This window comes from Bombus fervidus, chromosome 10 (genome assembly GCF_041682495.2).
Source record: "Bombus fervidus isolate BK054 chromosome 10, iyBomFerv1, whole genome shotgun sequence".
In the NCBI taxonomy this organism is placed as follows: Eukaryota; Metazoa; Arthropoda; class Insecta; order Hymenoptera; family Apidae; genus Bombus; species Bombus fervidus.
The window spans coordinates 8,394,532-8,422,436 of record NC_091526.1 but is presented as its reverse complement, the minus strand read 5'-3'; the positions used below and the strand labels follow the sequence as shown (position 1 = coordinate 8,422,436).

Below are 27,905 nucleotides of genomic sequence, written 5' to 3'. Positions count from 1 at the left end.
TTGTATGAATAATAGTCGACGTGAACGCAAGACGCTGGCGTCGTTCTGTGGTTCATCCTAGCTGAAGGGGTGAGTTTAGGGGTTGCGGATGAATATATCAGCGTCGATGTATCCAATCATTCCCTTATTACGATATCGATACATTATTTTCATGATACGACGACAGTCTCGCGAGGGGCGGTCTCCGCGAGGAAAAAGAGGCTAACCCCCACACAGACTTTCACCCCCTTTTTTCCAACGGCTAGAGGAAAAAAAAACTGATACGTACGAGAGGGTAGGGAAGGGTGGAGAGGGTTCCTTACACTCGCGCGTTCTCTGGCAGGACTATCGATTTCGGGATTAGGTGGCAATTTTTCAAGCCTATGGCGAGTAATTACCGAATCCTTCCCCCCATCGAGTGGTTTGCACCATAAACGACCTTCGCCCTCCGCTCGTGCCATCAAAAGACCACCGACACATGGATTCCGTTCTACAAGACGTCACCTTGGGAAAATGAGTTAAGAAATATTCAGATTGATGGTTAAAGATTCTTTCCACGCTCTTGTCTCTCGGAAAATTGAGAATTTAGAAGTTAAACACATTTTGCCGAGTAGAATAGAAAATTTCAAAGTTGAACAGATTTTGTTTGTCTAGGTAGGAATACTAAGTATGTACCGTGACTTCCTTTCGGTATTTAATAAAAGTTGGTACTAATGTTGTTTCGTCATGTATATCACCGGTCACGAATATTAGAACACCTACGCGTTATAATTTATCAATGAACAATATCAGGATAAGAAATGAAAAAATTAACTAGTCGAAAAAGATAGATTTCTTTAGAATTTTACTCAGGTAATTGACAATTGGTAAAAAAGTTCATTCATCTTATTTTCAAATTTGTCGTTATTACGCAACAATATATATTATTATCGACAATTTGTATCTTGTAAAATTTCGTTGGTAATATTAGTTCACTTGTGCAAATAGAAGTCCGTACACGTTTGTTTCGCTGCTTTTATTTCCTAGTTAATTTATCACCGATTATTTTAATCGTTTCATACGCGCTTCATAATATAAATACCTGTCGAGTAAGATAAAATTTATTACAGTTTCCGAATGAGCGTAACGAGTAGGTATTCTAATACTTATTATCGACGATGTATGCCATAATTTATCTACCATTGTTATCTCCTATTTTTACATAATAAATAGCCCACTTCTAAGAGGAATATTCGCACGAACCAGTCACAGATAATCCACGGTTGATTTTTAAAGATCCACCGGGCCGATATACGTCGACGCAGTAGCTCTCCTAAGAGGAAGCTCGAGCAAGAGGGGGGAGGGGCGACGGAATAGGGGTTGGGATACCTTCATCTGCGGATTACTTATGCACGAGCAGCCGCGACTCATTTCATTGCAACGGAGCCAAGACTTGGGAAGCAAGCCGAGTCAAGCCGACGGAAAAATGTTTCTATTTAGCTCGCTTAAGCTCTTTATTAAAGGTTCGCTTCTTCCGCAACCGAGACTTGGCTGGCTTTTAGAATCTGCGCTAAAATCCTACCGGAGGCTCACGCCACGCTGAAACTCGAGAAAAAGAGATTGTGGTCTTGTCTATCCTTTTCTCGCGAGCACATTCTTTTTCTGCCCCCCAATGTTCCCCATTTCCATCGTCTTTTCTTCGTTCGTCTCTTTCTCTCGAGCTCGCACTAAGAGAAATCCTTCGGAGGGGTATCGGGGGAGGGAGAAGAAATTGCGTCAATTACCCGCTGATTTCGGCATCTGATCCACGGATTACGTCCCGCCGCGAATGCTGATCCCTCTTTCGTTTATTGAGCGACGTTTTCGAAATGACACGTCCCAATTCGAGGATTCCGCGATTCCCCGTCACCGGAGGACGCACCCTTCGCCCGTTCACTCAGATAAGAGTAACGAATGCGTAATATACGAAATTGAATGTTTTAATAAACCGAGCTGGCTGCGTCGTCTGCTCGGGAACTCGCAAGATGAAGGAACCCTTGAGTAGATGAATTAGAAAAAGGAGGAAACGGTACAGGTCGAGGTACATTCTCAAGGTTCTATCACGTCATACACGTTCGATAGTTTCATAGCTAAAATGTGAAACATCTTCGCATTCGCGTATCGTAAATTCTTTGGTGAAAATGAAAGAAGAAGACCTTGAAGAACTACGGACCCTCCTTTCGTGCCCGATTGTCTCTTCATCAGCGTCAGGAAAACGCGGCGCGGAGAGGCTACAAATAATTCCGAGGCGTTATTCGATGGCATATTTTCGATTATCGGCCAACGAAGCGTAATCTCGCCGTAAATGGAGGATTGTCTCTGTATAGCGGAAGATGAGGTGCTGCGGGTTCGGGTACTGCGAGAGATCGACGATTCTCCGTCGCTCGACGATGAAAGAACGAAGGAAAAAGAGAAACCATGCGGAAAAAGGTTAGTGGAAAGGAGATGGAAATAAAATTCCGAGGGTCTGAGGAGCTAGAACTTGAGGGGGTTCATGGCGGGTTCAGAAGGTTGGGGTATAGCCACCAGCGGCTCTTTAAAAGAAAGCGGGATAAACAGACAGTTCCAGCAAGGAGGGAGGAAATGTAAATTTCCAGCGAACTGGAAGGAAGAGAAAAGAATAAGGGCTCGAACATCGGAGCGTGGGTATATTGAGTGAGCGACCAGCCCTTCCACCCGCGCCGCCTCGTCCTTGCTTCTTTAAATTTCATGTGCCAATTGTGCGCGATTGTCTTTACTTTGCCTCCTCTTCAGTGGCAGTCGGTTTATACCTAACTCCCGAGGCCTATACCTTCTCCTCTCAACTTTCAAGAACGTATACATCGTACACCAATGGTCTGCGTGACCATGATCGTTTTCTGCCATCGAATCGTCGATTTAGCTGACCCTTTCCTACTCTATCGTTTTAATAGTAATACAGAGAAGTATATGTATATCACGCGGGTGAAACGTTAAATACACAAGGCACGCGAAAACAACGAGTCAGCTGCTTGTGATGCAATTCGTGCAGGTGCAACCTAACACCGAGTTTATCGCGTTACCGTTCGCTTCTGATTTCTTCAGCCACTATCGAATCAGACAAGTCTTCTGGTATGATATATATATATATATACATATAGAACTGCGACGGGTAAGCTCATTCGAAACTCCACAAACATTCCACTATTATTTCTACGATTAAATTTGTCCGTCGATAATGTACGCGGTGGCTGGAAATAATGAAAAACTTCCATCGAATATGGTTTCAACGACGATCAGCTGGCGGCGATAGCGAGACGTATACGCAAAGAAGTCAACGTCCCTCGGGCGGCCTCTCTCGATCGAGATAAATCAAAGAACCGCGGCCTGACGAGGCGAGAGATAGACGTGGCAAACATTCGAAACGTCTCGTCAGGCGGACACGTCGTTTCTCCTGACGAGACTGAAAAGGGATGCAAGTCGACGTTCGCGGAATGATATTCAGAGGGATGAAGGGGACGGACAGAGGAAGAGAAGCAGGAATAATATCAGTGGTGGTGGTGGTGATGGTGGTGGTGGTGGTGGTGGCAGAGTTTGCCGGATCGGTGTCCACCAGTGGATAAAGTGAAAGATTCTCTCGACGCGAGGGGGCAGAGAAGAGAGTCGTGTGACAGGGGTTGAAGAAGAAGCACGCCATCCGGATGGTCACCCTACGTGCCAAGAATTTCTCGCAGCGGAAGCCATGGACCTTCATTCCCAGTCGTGTTGTAGTATACCAACTGTCTGTCTTTGGATGTTGTGCGTCTCTTCCAACGGACAGAAGGAGAAGAAACGGCTGTAAGTGAGAGCAACAGTCGCTGAATAAACACAAAGTCCAGTTAAAGTCGTAATAAATGTCTCCTCCTTTCCGATGGGCTCTTCCGTCTCCGTCGTTTTCGTTCCGCCTTCACCCCCTTTTTCCAGGATCGCCTCTTCTTGCCCTCGTAGCTCGTGTCTCTCTTTCGCTCTTTTCACGGCCGCCGTGCTTGCTTTCCTTTCTTTCGCGGAGACAAACGGTATTGAGGGTGAAAATTGACGGCTTTATCGTGCCGCTTCCGCGAGAACTTTCCGAGGATTTGCCTTTTCCTTCTTGACGGTTTCGTATTTTCCGCTAGACATTTTCCTTGCCAACTTTTCCACCACCACCGTAGCCCGTTTCTCGGACGATTGTCTCGAGGAAAGTCTTTAAGAAAGACTGATTGGACGCAATCATTTGCTCTGTTCGTTTTAATCGCGTCACCCCGTCTAACTAATCCCTCGCCCTTCGTCGCGTTCCCGCGAATAGAAATATTATTTCTATTCGCAATAAAATTGTTTTTTGACGATGTCTGGCAGATATCGCGGTGTAGGCGGAAAAAATAAGTTCGACCAACCAGCAGGGGTATTTCCCCGTTTCCATTATAAAACGGTCGTACCTGGTCGAGTGTTTCAACGACAACGATAAAGTTGCTATGTATACAGCGATATCCGACAACACCGAATAAACACATGGCCGATAGATATTTATTTTTCTGCCTCATGGTCGGCTTAAACCCGGACGAGATACGCGAATAAACAATCCGGACATATGTTTCTTTTCCACTTGTCGTGCACCTTTACATGCAATCGTTCCGTTCAATTATATAACCGATCATTTTATACTTCTATCTCTATCTTCCTCGCAACCGGATATCGTTCTGTACGTAACGCGACTTTGAACAAGATCCGAAGAATATCGCGATAAAACCCATTAATCCTTATGGTTCTCGGGGAAAAGACAGGCAGATACGCCACATCTACCGTCTGTCCCTAACCTTTGCACGATCGGAATAATTTAAGTCGAAGGTTACGGACCTTTGGGGAACGCGATCGATGATAGTTGGAGTGCCTCGAGGCGACGCGGCCACTCGCGGCGGAAATAGCAACGATGACGTACGTTTTTTTCTGCGTGAACAACGCATCGGTCGCTGTCGGGATCAACATTCCGCTTGAACGCTTGTATATGACGCTCTCGATGACGCCAACACTCCCACGCGATTTTCCAGGCACCCTCGAACGATATTCGGATCGCGAAACAAACATCCTGCGCTTCACGAGTACAGAGAGGACGAATGAGAGAGAGAGAGAGAGAGAGAGAGAGAGAGAGAGAGAGAGAGAGAGAGAGAGAGAGAGAGAGAGAGAGAGAAACAGAGATAGAATACGTCCTTTCGAGCTCTGTTGTTTCGACTCGCCACAAATATTTACCAAATATCGATCCCCCTCCTACCATGTAACCCCTTCCTGTCCCCTTTTTCCGCTATCTCCGTCGCGCAGAGAAGGGAGGAGGATACGCAAATTGCATTTGCGTTGACCGCCGCTACAGTCCCGACATCGTCGATATTTGTACTAGGTTGTGTATCGAGGCGGAGATTGGCGGATCGCCAATTAAAATCTGCGTACTCGTCCCCTGTTCGCAAGGCAAGAACGCTCTAGCCGAGTTGTTATAATCGTGGATTCGCTTACAAATTTATGAGTCATTTTTTCCCTGTCTTTTCCTTAAGCGTGGTGAAAAGTTAAGTGAATCTTAAGTACGACCAAATCGATTCTTCGCGATTCTGGGACGTTTATTCTGTCTATAGTTTCATTTATCTCATTTTAGTAAACGAACCTTTCTTTTATTAGAATTTGAAATCGCGCAGTTCTTTACTTGCGAAAACTACGCAAACTTTATACGGTTTTGTTAACTTCGTATGCTCTTTGTACATAATTAACCGGGTATCAGCAGTCACAATCGCACGATTATGATTGTTGCACATATAATCTTTTCGCGATACAACACGAAACTTAGACTTCGTATTATGCTATCATGCGTAATACCTATTAACACGTAAACACGTTATCTCTTAATAAGTAGTTAAACGATAAACTGTTGACAGTACGTATTCTTTATATATGATACGAGATATGTAAGACGTGTTGACGATAAAAAAGTATTTATTCTCTAAATTTCTCATTCGGAATTCCTCGTCATTTTAAATGTAATTGTAAATGTATTCTACTTCACTAGTACCAAACTTCACTAGTATCGTTGACGATCTTGAAGCTTTCTTTATTAATTTAGATAATAGAAATATCAATATATACCATAATCATCTATTATAAGAATGTGAAAATATATCCAAATGGCGAACAGATTTGGCTGATCGAGTTTTAAACGGAGGAATGAACAGAATTTCAGAGGATTATTTCTGAATAATTTCCGAAGTTTGTGTTCTTCGATAAAGTCGTTAATGTACGAGATAGATGACATCAGGTTTGATTCATAGCTTTCAAAGCATCAAAAATGCAAGCGTTTATCGTGCAACGAACGTTCCCCCTACCACTGCTACCACTTTCTGGTGGACATATGTATTATGCAGATCGCTCGAATAACGGTACAGCAGTCGTATGTTGACTTCCACGGCTAGTAATAGATAGCGACGCGTTATTTTTAACGAAATTGCGAGCTGCCTTGGGATAATGTTAGCTTCCGTCTTTATACGCGAAGTCTATATAACGTTTTATTGATCCGCCAGCGTTACAAACACGTTCCGGATATTTACTGTCCGCAATTTCTTTCTCTTCGATGGACTTGGTCTATACACGAACGTACGAGGCAAATGCTGGTTCACCTGACCATCGTTTCTCTAATGAATATTGACTTTAAAAATATTCCAACACGTTGATACCAAAGAGGAGATCGACCGAGCCAAGCAATCAAAAAATTTGATCCAATAGTTGTAAGCACAGTTTCATAGAGGGGGTGGAAGGGGAAAATAATTAGACAAAAGGGTTGGCTAATTATCATGGAATCGAGGATTCTCTTTGTCGGATCGAAGGCAAACGTACGATACGGAGGCAAAGGTGACGACGAGCAACGGCGTAGATCGTTAAAATAATAAAGGTTGTTATTGAACCGGCGGGCATTCAGCGCAAAAATTTGAATTCCTCCCGGTCTGCATCTGTCGCTGCTCGGTTTGTGTGCCTTGCCTCCCTCGCTTTCCTTTTCGCCCGTTTCCTCGACGAACGTTCCGAGAACGAACCGTGCATTCCCTTCAGCGCAATATCCGAGAGAACGGCTCGACATTATGCGAGCTATCGATACTGTACGCGGTTGCGGCTACGCTACGTCGTATTATTAAAGACGCTCCGCGAACGGGAAGGGGCCAAGCGAAAAGAGAGGAGAACAAAAAAAAGGAAAGAGGAAAAGAGGAAGAGAGATCAAGAACGATTCGAGAAGGCGAGAAGCAGAGTGGGAAGATGACGAGGGGATGGTATCGTGAGGTGGAAAACGGTGATTTCGACGATGCTGTTTTTTCTGTTTCCGTCGCGGCATGAATATTCCAGCACGCGCATCTGCATAGGTTCTCGTTCGAGAAAAAGGAGAACGGGGTGAAAGAATGAACCCGGTGGTGTGGGTTAAAATGGAAGAAGAGACAGAGGATAAAAAGGAAAAATGGAGAAGAGAAATATACGAGGAGAGAGCGAAGCTTTTGAGGAGGAGGGTCGGGGGGGAGGGAGTCTCAACGAAAAGTAAAACCGAAGGCTTGCCTTTCCACCGGTGACGTATTATGCGAGAATCGTGAGGTAGGGGGTTGGAGACGCGGGGTTGCGAAGGAGGTGGCAGAATGTGGGCGGCTAGAAAGGTGGATGGCGGAAGATGGAAGGCGAAGAGTGGCGGGGGAGGACGTCGTTTGGCAATCTTAGGGGGATTCCGTGGATACAATGGGATCTCAATACATCACCTCGCCTAACCCAACGCCCACCCCCGACCCCCACCAACCGCCCTGTACCCCTTGGTGTTCCTCCTCTCGTGCCACTTCCTCGAACCCCCGCGTTCGTCCCGTTTGCACCAGCACCAACGAGCTTCCCAGATGCCGTAATAGCTTAGGAGCCGGCGTAATAGCTGCCACTGCCTTCCTAGAGAGAGTTATAGTTCAACAACGCAGAAATGGAATCGCGAGAGGAAGCAGCAGCAGCGATAGCAGAGAGAGAGAGAGAGAGAGAGAGAGAAATGGAGGATTGGAGAGACGAACTGCCAGGTGGAAGTGGTGTAAGTAGAACTATAGAGGAGAAGAGAAGAGGAAAGTTGCATGGAGACGGTGATGGAGCACACGAGAATTGTTATACAAAAGGACGAAGAGGGGACGAGCGAAGATATCGAGCCAAACGACAGAAGGATGCAATAACCACGACGAAGGACTAACGATTACGGAGATACGGAATGTCGCGTACGGAAGGATGCATCGCTTATTGTGGTATTTTCGAAACGAGAAGTACTTTCAGAGGAAGAAAAGGAACCAAATTTCACGATGAAATCGGGTCGAAGGACCTTGACTCAGCTTTTAATTCAATCGTGCAAAATTAAATGGAACGGTTAATCTAATAGTCTATTCTGTTAGCGTCAGTTCCTTCCTATGACTTCTCGTTCAATTATTGTAAATAGAATGAATTGTAACTTCTTCCAATAAAAGTCACAATTTTCTTCGAATATATGGAAACGGTAGCTTACGTTCAACATTCGGAAGAGGTATATTATACGTTCTCCAAATAATTGGCTGCAATAACGATAAAAAGAAAACGACAAGGAACGAGGATTAACGACAGTGTCGATGTAAAAAATAAATTCGAACGGTATTTATCTTTTATAAATTTTTTACCAGTTCGCTAGAATACGCAGAGTGCTATATTAAATCAATTGTCATACGGAAGAACGTGCACTTCACTGTCGGAGAGGAAACCGTAATCGAAGCGTTTCGAGAGCTAGCCACGGCAGCGAGCGAGATGGAAAATAATTAATAGCAGGGACACCGTGTGTAACGAGATATAAGTATTACTCGGAGCGAATCGCGCGGATCTCCGGCTGGTTCCGTGTTTGGAAACCTCCGAGTACTTCAAATACGTTTATCGAGCTTCAATTCCACCTTTCTATCTCCTAATACGGATGGATCGTAACGCGATATTCGTTCCCCTGAAACGATTTATTTTATACCCTGGTCCAGACGTCCGCGTTACATCGTCCTATACTTTATGTCCGTTCCAATGATCCATAATATATCAATCTAATTGACGTACATACACAGTACCAGTTTTAACATCCAAATTCTTTACGATCTTAGGATTTTCTATTCCGAAGAAATTGTGAAAACCGTAGAAAGGAATAAACGAAAGAAGAAATCAGCATTCCTCGCGAAGTAAAATTACGCGCGTCGAACATCCCCCCCCCTGCGAAAATTTGTTCGAAGACAAGGTCTATAGATGGTGGAGACGAACGAATGGAGAATATGGCAAAATCGTTGGAGTTCGATATCGTGCGATCACGTCCGCGTGCTCGCGCCATTTCTGTTTACCGTGCACCTAGCACGGATGCATTACGTGATGCTGAATACCGTAATCCTGCATTCCAGTCGCGAGCATCCTGCAAGGCAGAAAGAATCCCGCTTTGCGCCCCATTCTGTCCTGTTCAACCACCCACCCAGTTTCCTCCCCACATGCCACCGCTACCTTGCCAGCTACTGCCACCCTTCTCCGTTTCGCAACGTCGTCGTGTCTTCTCCCTCCAACCTCGTCCGCCCCCTGTACACCGAAAACGTAGAAGGTGCATATTCAGGAGAGTAGCTCGTGGAAACTTCGGGACGTTGACACCAGAAGCTGGATTCTGGATGGTTGGGTTGGACACAACCCGTCCGTTAACATAGTACCCCCTATGCGAAATTGGTAGGGGGTAGGTGGTACAGCCTGTAAGAGCAAGGCGAAGGGAGAGAGAGAGAGAGAGGAGAAAGGTAGAAAAGCAAGGCAACGAGAAGGGGGATGTGTCCCAGCTAGACGTTCCACGGGTGGAAGGCAGAAAATTCTTGGTCGACCGTCGTTAGACGAAGAGGGCCGTTATTACATCGACCTCGTCGTCCTCCTCGTCGTTGTCGTCGTCGTCGTCGTCGTCGTGGCTGTCGACGTCGACGTCGTGCAGTTGTAGGCCACGTCGCCCCGTGGAAAAGGCGTGGCAACGTCGCGTTCGCGCACCTTTGCACCTGGTGCGCCGGGGAAGACACGCCTCCGTGGAATTCCTCTCTCTGGTCCGCCTACACGCCCGTTCCTCTCGTTCTCCATCTCTATCACTCTGTCCGCATCCCTCTGCCTCTCTCGCTCCAACTCGTCCTGGCTCACTCGTCCATCCGTTCTCCACTCCTCCGTTCGTCTCGCTCGTCGAGGCTAAGAGAGGAGATCTCGCCGATCTCTATTCTCTTCTCTACCTCCCCCTCTACTCATGCCAACGTCACCGCTACTGCCATCCTCTCTTTCCTCTATCCACTACTTCTGGAGCTCCACCACCAGTTCTATCTTCCGTAGCAGGGAGAACCAAGCTCCTCCACCACCACCGCCACCTACTACTACCATCGTATCAACTCCACCGCCACCACCGTCGTCTCCTCCTGGACTACTCCGCCGCCACTATCCTGCTTTAAAATCGTTTCGGTTAAATGCATGTGTGTTTCGTACGTATGTACGTACGTAGACGAAAATCCGCCGGTGGCTGAGACGCATGCTCGTACAGAGTAGCGTAAAGGATACAACACGAGGCAACCGGAGTATGTGTTCTATTCACACACACGTTCAAATGCGCGCGCAATACTCGCCTCCGCTCTGCCAGCTAGCAGTGCCATCCGCCCACTCGGTATTCACGCCGTTCCACGTGACCCCCCTTAAACCGTGCTTGTGCCCCTTCTACCAGCCAAGCTTTCGGGGGAAGGAAAGGAAAAAAGAAAGAGGAAAAAAAAAATAGGGGGCGAAGCGGAGAGTTCGAGTAGAGGAGAGATGCTCGCGAGCGGGCGCGATTACCGCAGACTCGCGGAATCCCTTTCCGCTCCCCCTCCCTCAACCCCTCTCGTGGAACTTCCTTTTTTTCACCTCTCTCTCCTTGAGATGCGAACTACCGTCGGGACGTTACCGCGTACGCGTCTACCTAGCGAGAGAGCGGCAGGGGAAGGACGTACGTATTGATCAGGGCCAAGTAATGTCTGGAGATGCAGTCGGAATTACTTTGGGTCATTTGATTTCTATGCCCTGTCACGACGAGTCGATGGAAACCGAATTCATCCCCTTCAGCCTCTTCAGATTAAGTGCACGATTAAATGCACGTGTTTCGAGTTTCTCCATGAAGGGATTTTCGCGAGACGTTCGATCGTCCTCGTAGTTAGATTTAAAAGAGAAAAGTTTTCGAAAAATGAGGAGGCACTCGTTTGGGTAAATGATCACTCTCATACTGATTAGCCGCATTTCCTTTGTCCGTCGATTACAACTTTTGTTTTATATTGTCCGATGTAGCGAAGAAAAGAAGTCTACCCTCCGGACCAGTGGGGAGGGGTAACGAGCACAAGCGAAGGAAATCGAAACTCTGCGGGAACGTTAAAGAAGTCATGTATGTACACGAACGAATGGGGAAGAGGCGCAGATAAAAGAGGATTTTCTCCCTTGGTACGTCTCAGTGGAGGAAGGAGGAGTCACGTTTGCAGGCTACGCGACTCGGACATCCCTTATCCCGAAGTCTGACATTCGTAACGAGCGGTCGGTAGGACAAAAATTACCAGCAGGACGTAAAATCAAAAACTATGTTTCTTTTATAACCCTACGGAATAATGCATGTCGTAAAGCGGTTTCCTCTGCCCGAATCGAACCGCAATGCTTTCGCCAGCGACGGAGTTCAACGTGAAGGGACGCGCGATGCAGATTTAATTAAAACTCGTAGACCGGGCATAGAATGAAAAAAATAGAGCAAGTTCATCGTCTTCCCGTGTATCGATCCTAGAAATTTAACGCGGATCTAAATTCCAACTGGCCCGGAAAAAATTGACAAAGCTTCTTCTCTATTCCAGTTACTTATCGCGCTGTGCGATCGAAAAGCGAAGTTCCGTCCTTCGAGAAACTAAAAGTCCAAGGACGAAAATTTAAACAACGCGGCGGTTATTAAATTAAAGATAACGCGATACCGGCACACGCGAGCGTGCTTAAAAACTTGGTGCCCTTTTCGCGCTGTTCGAGATGGAAATCGCAAGCTGCGAATGCTCGAGCGTGAGATCACGCCTGTTGGTAATTATTTGCCGAGTCTCGAGCCTCCCCTTCATTAAGACACTAATTACCGGCGTGCATACGCGTGCATGTAAGAAGTTGGAGCATATATAGAGAGAATCAGCTACTGTTCTGCCAGCTCGTACCTACGAACTTCCGACGTTGTAGCCCTTTCTTGCCGAGTATAGCGATATGTTGGAAACGTTCGCACGATCCAGACATCTATTTACAAGGTTGCACGTCTCGGTTACGTTGGCATACCTAATTCGACTTGACTCGCCTCCTTGGATTTCGTTGCTCGTTAATATCCGATCGAGGGAAAGGTCAACCCTTATTAGCATCGTTTGCAGCATTTTCTACATATATGACATCACTTTCTACGTAAATAGAAAAATAAGTCGGAATCACAAGATACAATTTTCCTATGCGACGGAATTTTGTCCTCCTTAACTTGTATTATGTTCGTTTGTAAAGTTTATAGCGTTTCTGAGAATCAATTTAATCTTCTTCTATTATATATTTAACGGAATCGAGAAAAAATGAAAAGATTTTCAAAGAATATTTATTCAATAAAACTTTGATCCTATGGAAATGGATTTCCTTTTATTTCGTTTAAATTTTCCAAACACTGGATTAACCTGTTTGAAAGAACACGACGAAAGATTCTTTGAAGTTTGGAGAAAAAATCAACCAATTTCCACGTGATATATCGAGAATGATGAAGCAATAAAACAGGTTGAAAAGAGGTGTGTCGAGCAACAGCACGTGGTGTTTCGCGGCAGAGGCTGCGTTTCCCACGCGTGGGGGATGACAGGGGTGTACACGGTCGGCCGATCAGTGGGTAGAGGGGTTGTTTAGAGTGAGCGAAAGAGAGGAAGACAGACGGTAAAAGGGAGGAGGAGAGAGGCGTTGAGGAGGGGTTGAAAGCACGTGGTGCTGGCGACGCGCGCCTCTCCAGCTACGGCTGGCTGTATATCTATCGAGCTTTCCACCCCCAGCATCCCCCCCACTTGTTGTGCTTTACCGTGTTGTGTTGCTATGTTGCCTTGTGTATCGAGAAAGTTCAACGCCGGCTAGACGATGTTTCCCATCCAACACCGGCCGTCAGAATCAACAGGCTTCTCTCCTCTCCGAAAGTCGCTCGCGTCTCCTTCCCCTTTTCTCTCTCCTCGAAAGGAAGGATCGAAGAACGAAACTTTTTCAACAAGATTAAAATTTCATGATACGTACAACGTGCAAGTCAGGGGAATAGAATTTTGATCGGGACGAGAAAAAACTGGCCACGACAAATCTCATTTCGAGATTTACCAACGTGGCCAACTTTCTTTTGATTACGTCGGGGACGTTGCTTCGGGAGATCCAATATTTCTTTTTTTCTCCATATTACCCCTTTTTTTCGAGAAACTATCGTATTATCGGTAAGTAATTTTGGAAATTTCCTCCGAGGTAGAAGAATTAGATGAGACGTCTATTTTATGAAAAATAGTTGGCTTTCGGAGAGAAGCGAGAGAGAAGAGAACTAGAAACGAAACTTTTCCTTAGCTAAATTCGCGAGATTCCAACGATACCCAGCTTCCTCGACGACGTCTGCCGATCTTCGACCAGCAACTTCGTTGATTATCGAAAGGGTAACGTACAGCGATGCCGAGTTCTTCAAGGGGATGTATGATTATTGAACGCCCGTTCTCGGTCGAATTTTAAGGGCGGCAACCCTAAAGGGAATATTCCCGCCCTTCATTTCCTACCGTTTGTTCCAAACTTTTAATTTCGACATCAATCCCGAAGCTTATATTGTAATAACTTTTCAATTTACATTTCAGAATCAATCGCTTAGGCCACGTGTGTTTTCTGAAATAACAATCACTGTGTATATTCATACGTAACAATGGAAGATAGAATGTTTAATGTATTCGAAGTGTGTTCAGATGTCGACGAAGCAATTTTTGAATCATTCGAAAATGTAGTCCACCATTTCGCGGTAAATGGGAGATTCGGGGATACGAGTGACTACCCCGAAGGAAACATCCCCCGAGATCTTTAACTCCGTAGTCCTTCAGGAGCTGGCGGGTTATTTGGTATGCAAGAAGTATAGCCATTCATCTCCCGATCTCCGGCAAAGGCCCGACCTCCGGATATAAATTAGCTTTTGTTTAGCATTCAATGCAAGCCGCCTTTTCCACTGGCCATGCCCTTGCTTTTGGCTGATCCACGGTTAGACAGCCACCTGCTCGAACCACCCTTAGCAATACGATGCAATTAATGTAGCCACTGGCTGCCTCTAGGTCGAGCCAATTAAACATTTGCGACTGCCATGAAAAGGAATCGCCCCCGACGTTAAAAGGGAATTAAATTCCCAAAGGTATCGGGATCGGAATTCGACGTAAAAATTTCCGTTTGCTACATCGTCGAGTACGTAAAAACGAAGGAAATGGAAAAAGAATTTAGTTATCGATATGTTGAACAACTTTCTACTTCCGACAGAATCGCTTCGTTGAAGGATTTTGAAATTTATTTAAATCCACACAATTTTCACGGCAATCTGTATTTCCGTGGCAAAGTCAGGAAACTCTAGAGTGGCGAATAATGAAACGTGCGAGCCGAACGGCTGAAAAATCCTGGGAGATAAGCGAGGAGACCGTAGAAACGTCGAGTACGTGAGGTACATTGTCCGTCGCCGAATCTAGGAGGTTTAATCTATCATTACGCGGCGGAGAAGGAACAACCGTCGGGGGCGAAAAGCCGCGGTAACTAGCAGGGAATAATTAATAAATGCGAGGATGCATTAGTATGCGTGATGTAGGATGAGTTCGTGCGGGCCGTGAAGTCGAATGAACGCGGACACGAAACTGTGTTTGAGAGAGGAGCGCAGAGTCGCAGGAATTATAAAATAATAAAGAGAAAATTACGTAATGTGAGGATCAGATGAGAATTAGAGGACAATGAAGACGGGGTAAACCAGCGCCGTCTAACGGGCTAGACCACCTAAAGGGGTGGGGAGAGGGTAAAAAATAGGGAAGGGGAGAGGCGAGCAAAGGGATGGGAAACGGAGGTCGAGGACCAGACGTCTTAATGTCTGCATCGTCGAGAACGCGTCCCTTGCGCATGACTATCTCTCCGTGAGCTTACATCTTCCCGATAAGAAGCTCCGCTTCAACGAATAAACTCGACCATTTCTAAATTCTTGTACTGCCACGGACTTTAAATTAATAACGTTACGCAAACATATACGTAATGGAAGCAATCTACGAGGACAGGATTTTTCCATTTGAAAGATCAATGGAATCTTTGAGATTTCATTAAAGAAGCGGTAGCTCGAGGGAATCGCACGAAATTTATCGGACACGTAGGAGGCGTGATCTCGTTCGCCTCGCCGCTAATCGGGCTTCCTAATTAGTAGTCAGGCGACGTATACCCGGCTGCGACTTTGTAAATGGTAACAATGTTATGTAATTAGGTAAAAAGTTCTGTAATCAAGAAGTAGATCTTCTCAGGCAAGACTCTCACTCTCTCTCTCTCTCTCTTTTCGCCTCGAACCAGCCCGCCCCTCTCATTCGTATTAAAATAGTCCCGCTAGGAAAGCGTGCGTTGTGCCCTGCATATCTTAAAACCCAGGGGTTGCGAGGGAAGAGACCGGGGCTAAGATCCGCCACCCCCATCCGGTTCTGATTTTTCTCGCGATTCATATTGCCCACGGACGAAAAAGCGCTCCGGATTACGTTTCGAAGGAGATCGTAGCGTTTCAACCCCCTTTTAAATTTCATCGATATTTCCACGCGCCGAAAAAAACGGAAAAAAAGAAACATCTCCCATCTACCCTTTGGTTGGTGAGTATACGTGGCGAGCGGTTTATAATACCGTCGCGAAATTCACTGGGTTCTAATCGCGTCTGCCGATCGGTCGCGATAAATTCAACCGCCTTTAATTATTTCGCAAGGCGCAGAGAACCAGCGCGGCCAGTTTATTCGAGCGGTTACGATGTTTAATGAAACAGGATCGAACGAGCCGGCCAGGTATAACGTTTGCACGTGCACGATCGGCATTAGTCTTCCTGATATCATCGTATCGGGCGAGAATCATTCGCGAAGTCAACGAAACCAGCCGAAACTGTTGACGTCAGTCTTTCCAACGACAACGTACGTTTGTGTAGAGTCACCGATGATCTCATTGTCCCGTACTCACATACGTAAGCGAACTAGCCTACGAGCGTTTTTCGCGCGTGTATCGTGGAATCGAGCTGTGTTCCTGGCAACATATGCGCGTTTGTTGGCTTCTTAGAAAGCGACGAATACGTGTTCCAAGTCGCATGCATAATATCTTTTCTACGGGCATCCTCTTCCCGCGCCTAGACGAATCATCGTTCGTCCTCGTGGAAAACATTGTTTAACTTTTCCTTTATCGAACACGGAAACATTGTAACGTTACGTTAGTACAGCAAATGTGGTAAAAGAAGTAGAAGAATGGCAGAGATTTGGAACGGGTAATGCGGAATGTATTGAAACGATAGTCTTTTTGTACGCGTGCCAATACACGGTGGAATTTAGGTTCTTCCATCTATATTAGTAGTTCCACCCATATTTCGAATTACGTACAATTATTTAAACTGTAATCATTTCACTTAACTGAGAATCATTTGAATTTTCAAAATTACACTGTCGCAAATCTACAAAGTTTCTATAGAAAAACGTGAATTAGTCGTTTCGATTATCCTAGTAATTCTAGTGTAAAATATATAATCAACATCGATTCTCAAAATGTAGAACACTCAAAATTATTGTACCATTTTCGACGTAATTTTAAATCATCGAAACTTGCGTTTAGGATTATCGTTCTTTTATACGTCTCGCTATAGTATCTTCGTTTCGACGCACTTTAAACGAAAGATAAACACGATACCTACGAGTTTTTCGGAGTTTGGATGAAAAGTTCTCGATGAAATTGGTACGTTCGAACGTAGAAATAGAAGACAAATTGTAAGTCTGATCGCGATGCAAAGGCGATCTTAAGCGTCTTACATGATTGCGTGCAGCAAGGATACGTACGATATTCGTGGCAGTGTATCGGCACACTGACACGCCGAAACGAAACGATTTCAATAAACATGCTTGACGCACACGTACGTGCAAAGTGGCACGAATGGTTTTTTCCTAGAGCCGGCTACGTGCGTGGGCGGCATCGACTTTGCTTCCCTATCGCACGTAAAAGCCAAGATAAACGTTATTTATTTTTTTTTTTTTTTCTCTTAACCGTGTGTATACCAACTGTAAACTCGTGTGGGTGTGATTCGCACGTTGTGTCGTGCGCATAAGCATCGGTGAATGAAGACGTTGTATCGCAATAAGACGATACGGTTACTATTCGATAAAATTAAATCCAACGATACTTGAACGCGGATATTGGCGCCCGGATCGTCGATGTAAATCGCTGGTAAAATACGACGAAGCTGGTTACATTAACCACGTTGGCAATTGCGTGTTACGTTCGTTCCTCGTTGCTTCGTATCGCGTACGATTTAGATTGCACGTCACTCTCCGTTTATTTAACTTTACCAGCACGCGCATTATTTGCGTTACAATACAACGTTTACGTCACGGCCCCCCTCCCCCCTCCGCCCTGGCATTTCGTGAAAATGTGCATTCTTTTAAATAACGATATATCAAGTTGCCGTTTGGCTCGAGTACATGGGTAAATAAACCGTCTAAACGATCCAATCGCGTCGTAATGCAAGTTTCACGCGCATCGTAGCGATTACGTACGCAATTCTATTCTTTCCTTCGTGCAAGACAAACGATTCATTGTTCCTTTGTAAGAGGCGATTACGTGAAATATAAAATCGAAAGTACTGGCGCTGCCAACTCTCGATTTGACCAAATCTTTCAATTTTATATACCCAATTGGCGACGATTGGTACGAAGGATCAAGATCGAGAGGCAAATCGGCGAAGGAAGGAAAAAAGGAGAAATTACTTCGGGCGCGTAAAGTTTTCCCTAAATCGTAGGACACGTTTCGCTCGTTAAGGGTCGTCGACGGATAAGTAACGACGGCGCCGAGCGTCGGCGGAGTGGTCGGTCGAGAGAGTAACAGCAGGAATGGATGGGGCGCGAGTTAGATGGTAGAGGACGCGGTAGCAGGCTGGAATTAAATAAAAATAAAACGCGAGATAATAACGTTAGCGAAGGAACCGAGAGCCCAAGACAAATAGCCGAGGGAAAACAAAGCGTATTATAAATACCGGGTGACAGGACGAGTTGGTGCGGCAGAGTGAGTCGCGCGAGCGAGTAAGAGGGTGGTTTTCAACAGGGCCGAGGCGGCCAGAAGAAGGAAAAATGGGAGGGGGGGGGGGGTTGGGTTGGTCGGTGGTTGGCAACGACGACGACGACGACGACGACGACGACGACGACGGTTACGAGAGGACGGTAGTGACCGTGTCGTGTCCTGCGAAAAAGAGAGAAGAAAACGCTCGGAGAAAAGCAGCGAACGATGCCCCTCTAGCATTTTTGCTACCTGCGGACACAATGAGTGGCCGGATTTCTTTTTCCGTGGTCGTTACTCACCCTCCCACCGAGGGATAGTATTCTTATCCAAGCCGGAATTACAAATTTCAGACACCGAGCCCTTGTGTCGGACAGGATTCTGACTGCGCGTTATATTCTCCTCCAAAGTGGCTTTGCTTCGCGCGCTCTTCTTTTACAATTACCCTATCTACCCTCTCTACCCTTTTCCTATTTTATTCACTCTCTTTTCCCTCTTTTCTTCCTCTCTTTTCTCCGCGTTCCTCCCTTTTCGTTCTTCATTTATTTTTTGGCGTTCGGACAGAAAACGGACGAAATACGTATGTATTGTGGATTACTTACACTGGGACGAGCGTGGCCGCGCGGATTCAGCTGCCAAGGAACCGTCGATGGTTGGAACTGTTCCTTTCCCCACGAACCGTTATCGAACGGATTCTCACCGATGTGTCCCTGCAAGAGAAACGTACGATTAGCACCATCATTGTTTTAGATCTTCCAGAAACCTGTGCTTTCAAACATTCAATCAGTCACTCCTTGATTCTCGCCGAAGAAAATCAGAGAAAATTAAAAGAAGTTACACGGATCGAAGAGAAACTCGGTGGAATAAAATCACGCGACTCGACTTCTTTTTTTTTTGGTACAACGAGTCTCATTAACACGAAGAAGCAACTTCGCTCTCCGACAATTTCGCGGGAAAATATTTATTCCTCTCGCGGTATTTTCCTCTCGAGAGGCAAGCGAGCGAAGCCCTCTCGCGAAGAAAAGAGACATCGATCTCCGGGAGTTCGCAGTTTCAAAAGTTTTTTTCCTCGATGCTCCTCCACGCAGCGCTGAGCTTATTTTTGTAATATATTCCGCACCCTCCGCCGCCCTTTCTCGACTTTGCACCCCGTAAGCCTTATTTTTCTTTTAACTTTATTTCTAACCTAGAATCCCGCGACTGCGAGAGGTGGCACGCGCATAAATCAGCCGGTATAATGAGAACACTTCGTCTTCGGCCGGCTCGCCCTCTCGCTCGCAGACGCATCCCTTACGGGCCGCCTATTATATCATTCTTTACTTCGCCTGTGGATTTCTGCCTGCCGCGATTATATTAATATTCGTTCGCACGACTCGGGACTTTGCCCTCGATCTCGTCTGCCATCCACGCGATTTCGATGCGTCCATCACCAAGGGTGGTTTTCCTACCCCTCTCTAAAAATTTCTGTTCAATCGATTGCTCGATTTCTATGAAATTTTTGGCCTTGTTTTGTAAGATTGATATTTCGCGCATACACACAGAAAGTAGTCGAACATTTGTACGCGTTATACGAGAGATATTGAAATTCCATTAGCGCTGTTATGAGACTCGACTACCATGTTTATATTTGGCGCGTAAAATTTAAGTAAAACCGGCGTGATCCACTGATGAACCGCATCTTCTTTTTACCATCAAGCGGCGTGTGTTTCACGCCATATACGTTTCCAATTTTAATTTATAAAAATGCAATTTAACGAAAACTGGAATAAAAATCAAATATTATTGAAGAAGGCACATACGAAAAATCGCGCCAGCGTGTTAAATGATTTTTACTTGACGTATTTTAGCGTTGGTATTATTTTCTTTTCTCAAGAATGAAAAGTAGATCGATGGATATCCATTTCCATAGCACAGTGTAGATAAAAATTAAAGTAATTTCAGAAGGTACTGATTTGAATCGTCATTTTCGTTCAACCAATAAACAAACTTTCGTTACAGCGGTTCGACTGTTTTAATAGCCAGAGCCTATTTTAATGATTCGTTAGTATGGAAGAACGAATCAAGACCGAGTATCGCAATTAGCTGTATTGAATCAGAGGAATTCCTGCATAATCAAAGATCCGTGGAATTAATCGTCGTTCCTATTACGTCCGATCGAAGAAGCTACAAATCAACGACTCGGCACGATTATTTTCTCACGAACTGTTAGGACGAATCGTCTAACAATCGGCGAGAGCTAGTCGTTCTGCCGTTTTATTCGACCGTGCAAAGAACTTGTTCCATAAGCGGCAAGGTACAAGGTAGAAATAAACAGTGGCGGTGGAAAATAATGAACCGGATAGCATATATAAATACCCCAGCGGCTATTGAAGTACATTGTGCGCTTCATTTGCATGAGGCAGCCGCGTTCTCGACGCGCAGCTGGACATACACGCGACAAAAGAAACGCGCAAACAAAACACGCAACGCGGCCACATCGTCGTGTGCCACGCAGTGGCCTAACGTTCCGCGTTCCACCTTCTCGGCCAACGGTGCGTCCGATGCCATCCGGTATCAAAGCGAAACAATGTGTCCCTACACTCCCTTGGCTTGTAACTTATGCACACTTTCAGTCGTCGTGTTCGTTGTTCGTTCGTCTTCGTCGTTCCTGTCTGTCCCACATACCTTGTTTTCGATACAAAGTATGCTGGATGCAATTAGCTTGAACGCGATTCACGTTGAGGATTTGTTGCCACGTGGACAGATGGATGGATTAACGAGCGACGAGCGTGAGAGAAGCGCATAAGTTGCCCGATTTCGACGATGCGTTGATAGCGTGCACGTTGGCGGAGCATGATGTACGATAAGCGAGCAGCATCGAGCGATCGACTTTTACGTTTGTCAGATTTGACGGATCTCCCGTTGGGAGTAGAAACATTTATTCCACAAATAAATATGTAGAATACGAGATAAGAATACCGGATGATGATATTAAGAAAAAATTGTACGTGTGTTTGAAACAAGAAAAATTATGCAGATGTACTGCGGAGTAGAATCGAGTGGCAAGAGGAATCTTCATGGGCGGTGAAAACGTAAAAAGGATATAAAATTAGTATACAAGGCGGCAATAAAAACGATGATCGACGAAGATTACTCGGGGAGTTCTTCGTAGGACACTCTCTGACGAAATGAAACGTTTTATCGGTCGGCCGTGTCTACAAAGGGAGTGTGGGCGAGCTGAGGGGGTTGCAGAGGAGCACGACGGGGGCGCGAGAGCCAGTGATTGTAATCATATTTTCAGAGGGACGGATTTATGCAACGCACCGCGCCGTCTCTGTACATAAAACGCATTTAAAATTCTCCAGGCAGCCAGGAAAGGTGGCTCCTGTCCCTGTCGATAGAACAGGCAGCTGGGAGAAGGGAGGGGGGTCGTGGAGCGCCGCGGGGGTTGTAATTGGCAATATCTATCGAATTTTACAATAAATCTCACCGAGCCCCGAAGGAGAGCCCACGGGGGTGGGACGTAGCAATAAAACACCGGGTAGTATCGCGAGGGGCTGCCACACCATGCACTTAACGACTTATCTTATCTTGGAATTAGGTCGCGGTTAGAACTCCTTTAATCCGGGACCAGCACGAATGCCAACGATGTATTCGTTGCTAATTATAACCCGCAAATTCATGACGGTGAATGATTAATAGACTTTTGCGTTTGTTTCTTACGCAGGAAGAAACGGAGGAAGCTTCGTATTAATAGAAAGATGGCCTGTTCCAACCTCTTTCTGTCTTTTGTCAAGAAAATTAGAAATATACAAATTCGTTATAACTCGAAGATAAAATAGTATGGAACAATCAAAGTGTTTTCAGCAATATAGAGACCAATGTTCGAATTGTATTTGTATCGAAAACGTGATAAAGATACAGGTTTCGTACTGAAAAGGGCAAAGTTCATTATTACGGATATTAGTTCTCTATATGAATTTATAGAACGTTCGAAAAATTAACACGATTTTATTTCTTTTTTTATTTGACTTCGTATCGATGTACATTGTTTTACTCAAATTTCTGGAAAATAGGGCTACATACCTCTATTGCAATAGCTGCAGCAAATGGTAAAATATTCGAGACAGTTCAGCTGAGATATCTTTTGAAAACACGCTTTCATTGGATAAATGGCTGGAACGACTAGACCTTGGAAAAACAGGCGTTAATATTTACTCTGATTCGTGGCCTTAAACGATCCACCGGAGTGATGCAGTCACAGTCGTAATTAATGTTGACTTCACAGTTTAGAAAGTGTCCTTCCCCGCGCAAAGATAATACAATCTTTTCCACGAAGTGTGACGAATATGTATAATGTAGGAAACGCAGGAAGAATTGTATTCTAGAAAATACTACGAATATTTCTTTTACAAAGCTCGCAATAGCCTTCGTCCAATGTTACCTACGAAGCGTGCGTGAAATTGTACGAACGACAAAATTCACGGGGCAAGCAAATGGGTAGAGGAGGAGTTAAGAAATTTCCAAACACACGAACGGTATTTGTGGCCCCGTCGATTTTTATCCTCGGCCGTTAAGTCTTGTAATGCCAGCAAATAGACGCGAGGCTCGAGCAAGCGGTCGAGCAAACGAGTTACAGCCGTGGGGCCTCTAAAAATAAATATGTTGTTTATTCACAAGTAAACCGGATGCCGTTGTTTGCTTTGGAGCAAATTGTTTTGTTAAGTTTTGCCGTCCGAGAGAGCGTGGCCTCGTGTGTGTGGGTGCCGTGTCCTCGCAGATGAGGAGCGAGCGTGTGCGCGAGAGAAACGGTTTGCCAGGAGGCGGGAGAACAAGAAAGAGTAAAAAGGAAGAAAGAAAATACACGTGAAGTCAACCATCCTCTCCTCTGTCCGCGCTTTTTCCGGTACGTTTTGCTTCTCCTGTTGCTAGATGCCTCCAGCTGTACGCAGATTCCCAATACGAATAACCGTTTGACGCAGCGTGAACAATTCCACGATCGATGAGCCACGAAATCGTGAATATAATTAAAATTATCTGACGATCGAAAAATTCGAGCGAATAACTCGATTGAACGAACAGAAAAGAGACAGCGAGATAGAAAAGAAGATAAAAGAGCGTGAAACAAAGGTAAAAATGTTTACCAAGTAAAATCAAGGAAACAATTTTTGCATGAATGCTACTTTACACCTTTCCACTCTGACAGGACGAAACTTCGGGCGAGCATTTTACCGACATAAAGCGGTAAAATCCTACAAAGGCCATCACACAGAGGCCGAGTTACACGAAACCGTTCTCAAGACCAGAAAAACATGAACACGAGAGAGGGCCGCGAGAAAGTATTGGGAAGGGGCAGGTCGGGGAAAAAGGAAGAGAGAGTCAAAGAGGGTGACGGTGAAGAGGAGGAACAAGAGGTTGGAGAACGCCGGAGGAAGAGTCGAGAACAACGGTTGGGTTCGTCTACGGGTCGGGCTAATTACAAAACACAATTAAAATGGTATCACGAAAACGCGCTAAGTAATATCGTTTCAACGGTGAGTCGAGTTTAACCGGACACCCGGTACAGATTCGTAGATTAATGCTCTTTAATAAACAGACCCTACAACACCGGTTGTACACCGGTGTTTCTCTCGTCCACTCGCCTTTATCTGTTCGTTTTGCTCCGTTTTCCACGTGCACCGCGCGAAAACACGAACTAGAAGAGGAAAGAACGTTTCACCTTCGCTTTTACCTACGCGCGTAAATGCATTTTCGTCGCCTTCTCTCGTGTCACTGCGAGCCAAGTATCGTGATTTAAGCAAAGTACATAGCCGCGAGCATATCTAAGTTTCCTCGCCACTTTGCACACAGTGACGTAGCCAAATTTGGCGCCAACAGACCATCGTCTCGAGATTCTTCTTCAAGAGGGAGAAAAAGTTTGATTGGAATATGAATTAACGCGTTGTCCCGACTATGTTGCGTGCAGGCGGACGCCGTGCCTCCAGGCGAGTTTCTGGACATTGTACTTTCACTTTTATAACGAGTTCATTATGTGTGATTATTTATGGTAAACGAGTCTGATCGGCCGACACGTGTTTTCACAGGCGGATTTGCATTATTCGTATTCGAATCGGAGATGGTCGTTGGAGATGTTAATTTTCTGGTATAAATGATAGGATTAGTGAATTTTGAAATTGATCATAAATTTGAAAATTCTTATTATACCTCACGAAGAGACGTGGTTGGAAACAAGGTTGATGCTAATTTCGTCGAACTTTCGACGATGGAAACGAACGATGTTCTTCAATACCATTAGTCAAGCTAAAATTATTTGTGGTCGTTGACGCGTTCATTTGCTGACAAATACTTTTTCCCAATTCCGAGCCGAGCGTTGTCGTCACGGCGAGACACTTGATTAAATAATTTGGCAAATGTAAATAACATAACGCGTAAATAAAATTAACGCGTGTGTTCTAATACGAATATTGAATTTCTGAAGCATGATCGATATGCCAATGAGAATTAAAAAAGTATGCCTTCAAAAATAATAATTTGCATGAAAAAAGAAAACAGGAGATAAAATATCAATAGATGAAGAAGTCTAAGCATCTAATATATTAAAGTTTTCGCAAATTCCTTGGTGTGAAAGTAAAACGTATGGCACGAGACAAAACTCGGTTCCTTTATGGAAAAACAGTGAACGAACGGGGCAGTCACATCTGTCAGCTGATTCTAAGAAACTGTGAACCTGACCAGTTCTCGAGAGGGCAACAGCTTCTCCCAAGGCCACGCGCTATGAACACTACCGACTGACTGTTGGTGTCGTAACCGGGGTTCCGATGACGAAAACTGATCCCTAATGGAGCCTCGAGGGAAGCTCTGTTTCTTCTGTTCGAATATTTAACAGACGTCGCTGAACGCGAGACCACACGTATTACCATTATTATATGTACTTCACCGAGGATGAAAAAGAGAAAAGAGGAAGGAGAATTACGAGGTAATTACCGGGCGACTTTTTCCACCGGTTCGTACCGGTATGCAAATTTGTATAATTCGCCGTACGATGATACGTTATTTAGGCTGACCTAAATGCTGAATCGCAAAAGGGGTAGACGACAGAGTAGAGTTTAGTGAATAACCCCTTCTACAGTAGGTAGTCCGGTAATCTCGCAGCTAATCTTGATTTAATCCTTGACACAAGCGCTTAAACGTTTCACGACTAGAATTAAATAGCACTATTTAACACGGTGCCTGGGCGGATTTACGCGGCTGCACCGTTAGATCTACCTTTGCAACGGGACATCACGAAAAATATTGAAATTAGAGAAAAACGGGAACATTGTTCCGGTAATAATCCACGCAGGGCAAAGGATCAAGTCGAATTGCCAAAAATTATCAAGTTTTCCATTCAAGTTTCATTAGAAGTTTTTAAAATTCACGTTGTTCATTTTGTTCGGTACGCGCCTCCTACGTATCGTATTTAATAATAATTTTTATTACGTTCGGTGTACGCATTCGACCTGTGTCTTTTGGCTATGTAGCGGAAAAAAATGGCAAACCATCGTAGATATATAACCGGGGACTGTAAACGCGGGCTATATGTAAATATAGCATGATACATTGGATACTCGCTTATAAACACCCCATTTTTATTCGGGTAACGTTTCGCCACCCCGCGACCGGCCTCTCCCGAGCTCGTTCACCCCCATGGTCCTTAGATAGCACCTCTTCTCTTCGAGAATAACGAATCCGCAACCTATTATTTTTGAGTTCTTCCACGACGTCACGCGTGAGAACACATTTACGAAAATTCCTTCGAAAATTGTTCGCATATTTGCAACAAGATGTCGGTGAGATTTAAAAATTTCTTTGGGAAAGATCACCAGGATATGACTATCATTCAACGACGAGTTTATAGTCCAACGAGTCGGTTCGTTTAAGGGAATTTCTGTTTGATCGAGCGTCCCTTCGATGAAAAGGGTCTCCGTGATTTGCCTGATTTTTTCGCACGACCGCTTCTCAATCTCGCGCTAAACCCCACGAGGACCGCGTTGTATACTTGCGAACAGATATTTCATTTGGAAAATCGGACCACCGTCGCGCAAATAAATTCCCTGAAAAGAGGAAAGAAGAAAGAGTCACAAAATAACTGCGTGGTAATGGTTGCAAGGTCGTCATAGAGAATTCTGTTCGCCTGGTGTTACCTTCATCCTGCGTAAGCGGAAATTGACACCCTTGGACTTGATATTCAAGAAGAATTCGATGGTGTCCAATTGAATTTTTAGCCTGATCTACAGGCTGGGCGTCGAGGCGCGTTGTGATTGCCGTTGATTCGACCGCGACCTTTTCTCGCACGAATAATATTCACACGGGTCATCAGGCCTCTTCAAACATGGCAAGAATTTCCCTCCTCTGCATGAAAATCTCGGAAGTTTCCATCGTAGCAATGTAGGATGCGATAACGAAGTTAATTTCGTGGAATTAAAATACTTACGATGTTAATTACTTGTAAGTTCACCAGATAGGATCGTTAGCGGTTATGCGTTATGCTGTCTGTTTACTATTTGTGATTCTACATCGTTCTCAGGATTCCATGGGAATAGCCGAGGATCCGGAGAATCCGACGCTATAAAATTCGCATAATTCTTGCCGCGCCCTATCATTCGTAATTCGAAAAATTCGTAATGCAGTTACGCACGAGGATTTTATGTTCTTGTCAGAAATTACGGAACGTGAAAGAATCCCGTGATTCGTTCCGTGAAACTAAATATAATTGAGGTACTTCGTAGCTTGATGATACGATCAATTCGGTAAATCGTGTCCATAGTTTTAGTTCTTGTTTCATAGTGTTAGCTACGTTTAAATTGATAATTACAACGATACCTAAAGAACCTTCTTCTTTTTATATTTACAGCAGTTTATATTTTACAACTAAAGCTAACGGTTGTTACTTTTTTTTTTAATTGTGTTATCTTAAAGTACTTCTTTTCGACTTTCTACATAACATGAAAATCGGAAAATCAACGACATTGTTAAATATATACGATCATTTTCCGACTGTAATCTTCCTTTATAACACGTTCGAAACTCCCCGATTATAACATATATGGGGAGAAAAGTACATATTGATTAAACTCAGAATACAAGGAGAAAAAGATAACTGGAAGAATTTAGGTAAGGTAACGAGAGGCAGAGACGTTTCGACCGGCGATAAGATGAATCGTGATCGTTGCGCAAATCATAATGATCTATCCGATGGCAAAATTCCTGCGACACAGCGTGGCCGAGGTCACGTAGCCAACGTATATAACGAAACGGGGCGACGCAGAGAGTATAACCCGGGGAAACTGTGTATCTCCTTAGCAAAGTCGACGTAAAAATAATGGCGACGGGGCTTACGCGATTATTTATTATTTCATATACAGAGCCGAGTCGATAACGGGCACGACGTTGCATTAGCATTTTTTTGTTGTTTAAAAATGAAATATATGACCTGTTGTCGGCGTGAGACTGGCTCGGCCTAAAGTCGTCTCGCTCGAGGGGGCTCCTGATCTCCAAATAAGTGGCTATACGCGTTCCGGAATACTAAGTCATGCACGGAAAAACTCTCGCGAATGCGAGCACGCTGCTAGACCTCTAAAGTA

General features: G+C 44.9%; 1 protein-coding gene across 19 annotated transcripts in view; it reads right to left on the bottom strand.

Annotated features, from left to right (window-relative positions):
• Foxp (forkhead box transcription factor P) overlaps positions 1–27,905 on the bottom strand; it is a 246,630-nt gene that overhangs the window by 105,972 nt on the left and 112,753 nt on the right. For all 19 annotated transcript variants that reach the window (XM_072011565.1, XM_072011560.1, XM_072011551.1 and 16 more), the window contains one exon: positions 18,906–19,013. Coding sequence is in view for 12 of the 19 variants with exons in the window: in XM_072011560.1 (XP_071867661.1) it covers positions 18,906–19,013 (108 nt within the window). In the remaining 7 variants the exon portion in view is untranslated. The remainder of the gene's footprint in view (positions 1–18,905; positions 19,014–27,905) is intronic.